Below are 11,217 nucleotides of genomic sequence, written 5' to 3' on the forward strand. Positions count from 1 at the left end.
CAATGCCATCACTTGTTTTTATACGATATGAAGCCATTAAGATTTACGATTGATCAAAGTCAATATTGTTATGGATGGTTTCAATGCAAAATAATACGAGTAAGAATTATACATTGAACATGTTTCTTTTGATTAGAGAAGTAAATTAGTTAGCAACATATAATATGCTTTTAGGCTCTAAACATTACTGAACTTTTACTCAATCTCTTTTCACTTTCTCACTCGGAATTTTTGAAGTGCTCGAGTATAATCTTTTGCCAATTTTAGCATGCTTACACAATCAAAATTATGTCTTTGTCCATATATTAGATCCTTGTACAAGGTATAATCATTATTGCGGTAAATTTCCTCTTACAATTTCATAATCTTAAGTGATTAATACGAGATCTACTAGTTTGTTCGATGAGTAAGAGCATTCAACATGTACGTAGTAACCTTAACCATAGTAGAGAGGATTCCATAAATAATAGTAGATGCTTATCATTATTAATTACAAAACACAACCCTAAATGCTTTTATTTTGTTGAACAAATCTTATAAGATATCATTCTTTTAGATTTCACTAAAACAAATTAAAAATAATCATACCCTATATGGCTATACGATCATAAACCTAAAATCTTGGAAACAAAATTGGAAACTAAAGATTTTTGTTCCTTAGAGAAAATGAAGAAAAATGTTGAAAATTTTGGTTGCACATGATGTGTTTGATTGTGTTGCTTAATTTTCGCCGAGAGGCTTTAAAGTTAAGGTGTTTAAGCAGTAATTTGGGATCATTAATCAAATCATATTTGATAGATCAATGAGGATTGTACTTCCCTAGGTAATTGCTGCTTAAGCTAATCATATGGGAAGAGACCTTTATTTCCCCTTCCCACACATTAATTAACTAACTAACTTATTGAATTTCAACTTGCTAAGTTTCAACTTGTCATTAATTTAACACAAAGACAAGTGATTATAAGAATCATTAAATGGCCCATCCTCCTTTGACCTTTGACTAAACCTTTTTTGGTTAATGTCAATTGAGTTTGAAGTACTTATATGGTACACCATGACTTCTATCTTAAACCCGGCCACCGGAACGACATATTAATATCAAACTTTATCTTGTTATTGTCACTGGTGTATCTATTTTAAGACACATTTTAAGGGTATTGTAAAATCGACAATACTAACCTAAATGTTCATGAAGTAATGAAACTTTATCTGCAAACACATGTTTTTGTTCTCAAATTTCTATTACCCGAATCGATAATGGAATTATGTATGGTAATGAACATTTATGCAGAAAATGCAATGATTAATTGGGATAGATCGACTCACACTACCGTATATAATAACATAAGTTTTCTTTTTACACTCAAATTCATTATCATTCTCACGATTTATAACCACTTACCAAACAAACATAATCATGTATGTTGTACACTAGGGTAGGGTATCCCTAGAGAATTCCCTTTTTGACTTTTCGTGCACTTTTAACTTGTTAACTGTGCCAATTAACTTAATTAAAGGAGGATAAAATTCTTTAATTAAACTGTATGTCTACATCTGAAAATTAACATTTGGGCAGATCACATGATTAACCTCATTTTTGCCTCCTCCCCACCTTAATTAAAGATTAAAACTGCACCAAATCATCTTATAGATAACGGGCGATTTGGGGTAGATATGTACCTATAAAAAATCAACAATAAGAAATTAATATAATTACTCTCTAATCAATGATTAATCAACTTTAATAGGACGGATTTCGTACTGCATAAAAATTGATAAAAATGATAGTAGTACTACTTCATAATAATAGAGGTACGTAATACTACCAAATCACATTATCACATGCTAACAATAATAACCCACCTTAAACATTTTGTTAATTAATAGGGCCTATAATATAGTCTATAATTATATGTAGGTCTATTATTATTTATTTTGATTTCAATTTGTTTTTATTTAATTGTTAATATTATTAATTCACGGCAGGATAGTAAGGAGTTCTCACATGGAACCCTTTCTATTGCCATTTTCTCCACGTTCTTCAAAGCAATTCCCCAAATTCTGATGTCTCTATAAAACAATTGTGTTATGTGCATGTACGTATACTACTTCGTCTACTTGTACAAGAGAGGTGGAGGAATTAGTTGGTGGTTTATTGTCTACTTGTCATTATCTGCGGAACATATTGAGATGGATTGTCATTATGTACGAGGGATATAAGTGAATAATGCTAGTTTGGACTATCACGAGGTATTAGATCACCTTTAGTTTTATAATTGACGACCATGCATATATAGTGTTAGAAGAGTATTAGAAGATTTGAAGTTATATGTTTTTTTTTCGGCTATTTCACCAAATGCCACTGAGTACTTACAAAATTCACCAAATGCCATCAAAGTTTTCAAAATTCACCAAATGTCACTGACAAACAATACAATGACACCTCGTGCCACTAATAGCATATGGACGTTAGTTTTTCGTTAATGCAATTCTTATTTCACCAAATGCCATTACTTTGGAAAATTATTTCACCTAATGCCATTACTTTTTAAAATTAATACACAATAATTATTTATTTTAATAATGAATAGAAATAATACTTTTTTTCGATTTTTGTGACAAATATTGTTCGGGTAAGGTTTTGGGGGTCATTTTGACCCTTTATGGGTACAAATTAAACTCGAAATTGGCAAAAAAAAAACGTAAATACCCTGTTTCGCATTTTTTCCCCAAAAAAAATTACGATATCGACATACAAAACAGAGCATTTACGTTATTTTTTTGTCAATTCTGAGCTTAATTTGTTCCCATAAAGTTTCAAAATGACCCCCAAAACCTTACCCGATCAATTTTGATGGTTAAAAAATAACGACACGCTAATCGAAATATTTTTCAGCACACAAAACGGAGCATTTACGTTATTTTTTTGTCAATTTCGAGCTTTATTTCTATCCATAGAGGATCAAAATGACCCCCAAAACTATACCCGAGCAATTTTTGCCACGAAAATGAAGAAAAAAATATTATTTTTATTAATTAAAATAAATAATTAAAATGAACCAATCATATTATGACACGTGTCAAGATTTAATCTTAATAATTAACGGAGTTAATGGCCGTTAGTCATTAATGACATTTGGTGAATTTTTTAAAAGCTTGATGGCATTTGGTGAATTTTGAAAACCTTGATGGCATTTGGTGAATTTTTTAAGTACTCAGTGGCATTTGATGAAATAGCCGTTTTTTTTTGGATGAATAATGTGACTAAGACAATACAAAGCGGAATAAAACTGTCTATCCATCACTCATTATAGAGAGTAGTGGTACGACCTAATAAGGTACCATTATTTTATCAACGGAGCATTGAGAAGTATTTTTAAAAGTTGTATTAACGGTGGGTTATCTATTCAATGGGTAGATATAGTAGTGTCCGTTTTTCCATGTACCGTTTTTCCATATAAATATGTTCATAATTGATCGATAAAACAACAATAGCATGTTCAGGCATGCATTTAGCCACATTTTGACTTTAATCATAGTAAATTTTACCATCAATGTAAATTTGATATGTAAAAAGTTGTTCGCCCACTTACCTACTGTTCACAGTCATCGTATTGCTTGTTCTAACAAAAGTTACGTTAGTTATTCATAGCATAAGACAATTCACATATTATTGGCATATTATGTTAATTGTTAAATAATACTACGTAACATAAAGTCAATCTTATAAAATATTAATTAAGGTAAAAGATTATGCAATTTGAGATGAAGTAGAAGTAATATTGGAAAAAGCATTATTAAATCAAATTCAAAGGATTGATAATACATAAACATGTTTAATAGTCGAAATGTTTATAATTCAATACACAATACAAAATATAAGCGGAAGCTTAGAACCAATACGACTACCCTATTTGTATCTGTATCCGTTCGTATCATTACCTTTGTGTATACGTTCAATTCATCATTGTATAATAAACGACAACGGAGTCACGGGCACCAAAGCAATGAAAAGGGACGAAATACTACTCGTACTAGTCTACTACCCTAACATGAAAGAAAGAGAGATTTGCGTTTGATGGTTTTTGACTGTTGAAGTAGTTACTAATACTGTACTATAATAAGCTTATAATTAATACAGCTCCTAGTATGAAGGGTGGCATTTTACCTTGTATTCCGGGGAACTATACATCTGTTATGTGGTAGTTTTGCTGCAACTAAATTTAGTTACACTCTGCTGCCTACTCAAATCTAACGGTTTACATAATACAATAAGCATATGTTTTGAACGGTAATATAATAAGCATTTAAAAATACTCGTACTTTTTAAAATTAATATCCTGTATAATCAATTGAAAAATAAATGAAAATAAAAACGCTAATCAGTATAATGAATGCAAACCTAAATAGTCAAATACTTCCTCTGTTCTTTTTTATTAGACCTGTTTCTTTTATCATGCTTGCTAATATAAAACTTTAACGATCAATAAGGGCCTTTCTCTTACGTTGAAATTCAGTTCAGTCCAGCTCCTAAATTTCTTCTCTTATAAAATATTCATTTCAGTTCAGTTCACTTCAGCTCAGTTCAGTTCAGTTTAGTTTCATTTCAGTTAATGAGAACAGACCCTAACTTTAGTTTTCCACAACTGAAAATCATAAAATTTATATATTATGGTAGTATTTATTAAGACAGATTTAAAAATATCCAACATGAATATATTTTTTCTCACATATTATTCACAAAAGATGATCAAAAGAGGGGTGATGAATAGTGTAAAAGTCAAAGCGGATCAAGTAAAAAAGAACGAAGGAAGTACGAAATACTGTTTCGTGTAGAGTGTATGTGGCGGTTAAGGATAGGTCAAATTTAACGAAGTTTTACTGTACACATATTATTTGTTTGTTTTGTGTTTTTGCTACCTAATGCTTGTTTCTTCTTCGTTCTAGAGTTGGTTCACAATTTCAACCATGTCTACCTTTCTTGTCTAAGCTTACTTAATTGGGTTAAAGGCAACTAATTAAGCCAAATTACCCTTTCCCTCCAATTAAATAATAACACTAACCCTTTTTTCTGCCTCATGAAAATAGTCAAAGACAGTAACATTATGGGGAATGGCCTCCCAATTGTCTCGCTCATCGAAACAACCATTATATCAAATTTCATGACATATTATGTGAAAATTAGTTAACTGTTGACTTTATAAAAAGTCAGACATTTTTAGGAGTGCACTTATCTCACTTACTCCAAAGGATAATTCATAATTATTGTCTATTTAATATTTATTTTACATATTTAATGAGCAGAATACACATTTGGATGTAGCTAACTCTAGATACACCTAAATACATATAAGAATTTTCAATAAAATTTAGGAAATAAAAATCTATTAGGATCAATGTCAAAGATATACACAGTAAGAATTTTTATCGTAATTAAAATAATAAAAATAAACAATAAAAGTATATTTGATAAGAACTAGCGTCAATGTAAACATCTCAATCTCCTTTGATTTTGTTTTTTTTTTTTTCCTACACTCACATATTCCGAAATCCTTAGTTTACTAAGCTTAGCTTGGTGCATGGTCTTTTAGGGACTGTGGCACCAAAGCCATAAAAGAGTCAAATTTGCTAAATTTGAGATCAATAAACAACAATATTTGATTGGAATCATCACTCATTAGTTTCTACTTTTCACATACAAAAATTTTAATTTAAGAAACTAACATGAATTTGAATAAATTAAATTAACTATCAATCAAATGTAATTTATTGTTTGCGGATAGAGGTAGTATTATTTTCGATAATATATTTAACATCTATGTACAATAAATTATTTTAGCAAAAAAAAAAAAAAAAAAAAAAAAAAATTGCAACAATTTTTATAAATGAAATTATCTAAAACAGCCAATATGGAAAGAAAGGAAACCTACCTACCTAGGGGAGCCAACTGTCTAGTTGTTGAAAAATCTGGAAACTCCATTACATCGAAATTCTAAATTAAACACCCCTGAATCATTTATTCGACTCTTGAGGCAGTTGCAACACCAACTAATTAAACTAAATAAAACTTCCACTCTCTCAAACTATATAATAACATAAATATATACATTCATTCATAAATAAATAAATAAATATAAACTATAGTTTAGCTAGTAGGTATATTATATTATATTAAATCTTTAAAATATTCAAACTAAAATAAAATAAAAAATTCAACCCCTTAACCCTTTCCATCCCCTTTAAATTGCCCCCTAACATGGTTGCTTCACCAATCATCCCCTCATCTCACTTTTTGAAAAAAAAAAAACCAACAACAAAAAATATCATGGATTCAAAAAAATCCAACAAAATTAGAGATATAGTAAGGCTACAACAAATCCTCAAGAAATGGAGAAAAGTAGCTAATGCATCTAAATCGAACACGATTACCACCACTGTATCCACCACAAACACAACCTCGGCCACCACCACCACCATTGCGAGCAATGGTGGTGGTAGCGGTAGCGGAAACAAAGGCATAAAATTTTTAAAAAAGACACTTTCATTTTCAGACAACTCTGTTTCAGGAACAGAGTATGTCCCAAAAGGCTACTTAGCAGTTTGTGTAGGAAAAGAGCTTAAAAGGTACGTAATCCCAACAGAATACTTAGGTCATCAAGCATTTGGAATATTGCTAAGAGAAGCAGAAGAAGAGTTCGGATTCCATCAAGAAGGGGTGCTTAAGATCCCTTCCGACGTCGCGGTGTTTGAGAAGATCTTACAAATGGTACAGCATAAGAGGGAGGAGTTTTACTTCCATGAAATGTCTCAAAGTTCTGAGTTTCATGCATCTGATATTGATGTTATGAGTTCTACTTTGAGTGGTTGTTGTTCACCTGATTGTGATCAAATTCTTCAGCCTTCTCTACCTCAGTTGTGCAGATGATGACACGTTAATAAAGAGACGGAGGGAGTACTAATTAAATTTTTGGTTATAATTTTTTTCATAAATTTTAGCCATTTTTTTTGTTGGGTTTGTTTGCCCTTCCCTTAATAACATTTTTTGAATGTTTGTAATAAGGGAATGAGGTAGATTTTTCTCATTAGAACAAAACAAATTTGTTCTGTTTGTAATGGTTGATTAGTTTTTAATAGATCAGTCATTCATGTATCATTAATTCATTATCGTTTTTTTTTTTTTTTTTTTTTTCATATTGTATTTACGTTAATTATAATATCGCACATGTTTATTTTTATCGTATGAGAACGCATATAAGACGGGAAAATAGATTTTGACTTCAAAATAAATATTCCGTAAACTTTAACAGGTCATCTAATTGACTTAAGCTCTATTATTTGAAACCAATTAAAGTTGTATTTTCTAGGAAGTAGAAATTAAACTAGAATTCCATTTGAGAAACAGATTTATTTCTAGAAGTATTGTAATTAATTCCCTTCAATTCATTTGCTATCAATTAACAAGCCGTGATTTGTGATGAGATTTGAATTTTTAAATTGATTGAGAATTGTACTCTAATATGTCCTTTCATTCTAAGGAATAATAGTAAAAGTTGTGCATTTTTATTTTATGAAATCCAATCATAGATTATGGATTCAGAATATGGTAATCATGTTGTAATTTTCTTAGAAAACACTATAAGACAATTTTCCCATGATAGTCGGGAAACAATAATCAAACTTTTATAGGGAATAATAAATGTTTAATCTTTCCACTTTAAGCTTACGATTATTACTTATTCATTCTTAGCTTGTTCAAATAAGATCTAAAAAAGAGTGCATATGTTGAAGACCTGAGATTAATCAATAAAATCTACCCTACTCAAATATTTCCTTTATTGGCTAAAAAATATGTCTTCTTTATTATAAATATGGCAACTTAGGAGAGTTTAAATTTCAATCATCTTACAACTATAGAAACTATGTTAATGCAAAATACTCCGTAGTGTAAAAAGATACTCTCTTGTTTTTGGGTCTTTTTTAACATATCAGTACGTCAGCACGTGTATACACTTTTTATTGTCTAAACCTTAAATATTTAATAATTCACCATTTTAAAATCCGATCCATAATATATTTGGCTCAAGCTATTGATCCAAGATTATTGATGATCAATTACAACAAATTAAAGTACTCCATATAAGCTAAGTGTACAACATGAATTATTTCCTTATCAAAAGTCAGAAATAATAAATAAAAATAACAATTCATGAAGAAAGTGCATGCACGATACAAATAAGCCATCATGCTTAAAGTAATGCAGGCTTATACAAGCAATTAAGTATATTCTCAGCCCATAAAACAAGCAATTAATAATTATAGCATAATTATTTTTGTGGTGCAAATTAATAATAACTTAATAAATAAGTATACAATATAAATATATACATGTCATTTTATTAAATTAAATTGAGAATAGGACGCAAAGTTGCACATGAGCATCTATTCAGAGTAGAGGTGTCAATTCGGATAACCGGATGGAGTTTGGGTCGGGTCTGTTCGGGTCGGGTCTGCTCGGGTCGGATATGTTCGGATCAAAATTATCCTTTTAACTCGGATCGGGTCGGATCGGGTCAAATTCGGGTCGGGTCAAATTCGGGTCATGGTCTATCGAGTCCGGGTCGGATATGGGTCGGGTCAACTCCAGATCGGTTCACTTTCGGTTCGGATAATTTTGGATCGGGTTTAAAACGGGTTTAACCGGATAACTTCGGGTCGGATGAACATGGGTCGGGTTGATTTCGGTTCGGTCAAGTTCGGTTTAATTAAGATAAGGTTGATCCGTTGATTCATTAATTGGTCAGTTTCGATTCAATTCCTTTTTGTGTTTGGCTGGATTTTGGTCGATCTGACCAAATTCATATCCAAATAAGGTTATTTTTAATCTAGAGATATTATTGAGTTTTTACCTTATTATTGGTTCGATATGATTATTAATTATGAAGCACGAAGTTTTAGTTTTCTCATTTGATCAAGTTATGTATAATTTTTATCTTAAAGGAAAATTGAGATTGAATAATTATCGATAACTTATCATACCTATATAAGTGAGACCGAGCTAGTGATATATTGATGAGTAATAATAGTTACATATGGTGATATATACAAAATAGAATATCAGTTTTTTAAGGTTATTACAAGGTTACAACTCTTCATCAATTGTACAATCTTGTGAGGTTATGAGTTCTGTACTATTAGTTTAGTTTATTACTAATTCAATTTGTATAAGATATTTGTTATGGTTGTTAGAATTACTTTATTACTAATTCAATTTTTATATTAAAAACTTGACATTATACATAGTGATAGTTAATTGTTACTATGTACATTCTTTTTATTTAAGCATAAATTATTGCATATGTATGTAGTGTGTATATAACCGTACGATGTATAATGCCTATAATTCTAGGATAATGCACAGTCGTAGAGGAAGTAGTAATGAAGGAATGTTATGTATTTGTAAATACATAACAACAATTAAAATATTCTAAAAACACATGGTAAAGAGAGAAAAAAGGAGAGAGATAGGAAAAGAGAGCTCTTTATATGGACCCCACCTACTTTTTGGTCAGATTGTCTCACTTGATGGGTTTGTTGTAAACTTAAGACTCTAGACTATTTCTTTGTAGTAAAAAAGTTAACTTATTAATAATTAGTAAATATATAGTATAAGAACTTGAATAAAAAGTTCAATAATCAATTATGGTCGGGTTAAATTCGAATCGGGTAAAAATCAAATCGAGTTAAAATCGGGTCGGGTTAATAACAGTTCGGGTCAAAACAGATCGGATCTGATCGGTTATTTGTCGGGTCAATTTCGGATCGGGTTGAGCTCGGGTCGGGTCAAATCGGTTCAGGTTGAGTTCAGGGCGGGTCAAATCGGATTCGGGTTGAGTTCAGGTCGGATCAAATCGGTGCCGGGTTAAGTTCAGATCGGGTCAAGTTCGGATTCGGGTTGAGTTCGGTTCGGTTACAGATCGGGTTTGGGTCTTGAATTTCTCGAATCAAATCGGTTCGGTTACAGTTCAAAACGGATAATTTTTTTCGGGTCGGTTCGGGTTTGACACCTCTAATTCAGAGTAGTAGTTATTATTGCCTATGCAAAGGCAGGCTGTTATGCTGCAATGCAGGCATAGTGGACGTGGTAAGTAACTCATCTAATTTATTTTTCTGTTTTTATTATTTACGGCTTTTTTTAATTTTTATTGTGCCTACATAAATATACTACTAGTATAACATCAGCTCACATGCAGCTCATACGTTAACTGCTTTTTTTTCAACCGAAAACATTTGGACCCACTATTCATGTGGACCCAACTCTTTATTATATTTCTTAAAAAAATATTTGTAATTTCGATTTTTTTATATTAATAATATAATATAAAGATAAGCTCTGTTCGATGATTAAAATTTCATTTGATTGATAGTACTTTGAGTATAAGTATTAAAGTGTCGCGATAACTTCTTAAAGGACCTTAATGTATGAAATAGCTATAAGTAATCCATGCATTATTTTACAATGTTTGAAAAACAATGTTTATGTTTCTTAAATTAGTAATGATTCATTTACTTGTTTTGACTTTCTTTAAGAAAAAGTTTTGACTTTTTTCCAAGGTGATTAAGATTGAGTAATGACTCAAACGAGGGCAATGTGGATACTAACATAAGGTACGGTCTCTAGTAAGATTGAAATCAAATTATAAAGGAACAATTACTAAGATACTAGTTGATATATATATTGAAAATTTAAACAAGTTAACATAATCAGCATATCAATTCGTTCATAAATTTAACACCTAGGTGTAATTATACATTCAATTCGCTCTCTCACATTCTTCTCGCTCCCTTTGTACTCACAGGACCATATACACGAGAAGGAGAATATAAAAGGGTGCAACATTACATCCGATCCGAACATAAGATAAATTTGTACGGAATACTATTATAATATATAACAAGCTCATATGTGGTCCAATCTTATAAGCACATCTACACTTGCCACAAACCATAAGCAACGAGCAACGGCTAAGTCAAAAGCACCAAATTAAAGCAGCTGCTGCACCATTCTGATTCTCTTATTGTACGTGCAAATAAACTTCTGCAAAATATACTTAAACAAGTTAAAACCCACATACTCTGATATAACTTCCATCTTTGGAAATATGAACATTTTATCCATAATTTGCATGATGTGTAACATTCACAAAGTTGTAACAGAAC

General features: G+C 30.8%; 1 protein-coding gene across 1 annotated transcript; it reads left to right on the forward strand.

Annotated features, from left to right (window-relative positions):
• The first annotated feature begins 6,243 nt into the window (after positions 1 to 6,243).
• Positions 6,244 to 7,175, forward strand: LOC145618453 (uncharacterized). The gene has a single exon (XM_081673223.1). The coding sequence runs from the start codon at positions 6,257 to 6,259 to the stop codon at positions 6,923 to 6,925; it is 669 nt and encodes a 222-aa protein (XP_081529349.1). The 5' UTR covers positions 6,244 to 6,256; the 3' UTR covers positions 6,926 to 7,175.
• Positions 7,176 to 11,217: the final 4,042 nt, after the last annotated feature.

Source organism: Chenopodium album, chromosome 26 (genome assembly GCF_948465745.1).
Source record: "Chenopodium album chromosome 26, dcCheAlbu1.1, whole genome shotgun sequence".
NCBI classification, from domain to species: Eukaryota; Viridiplantae; Streptophyta; class Magnoliopsida; order Caryophyllales; family Amaranthaceae; genus Chenopodium; species Chenopodium album.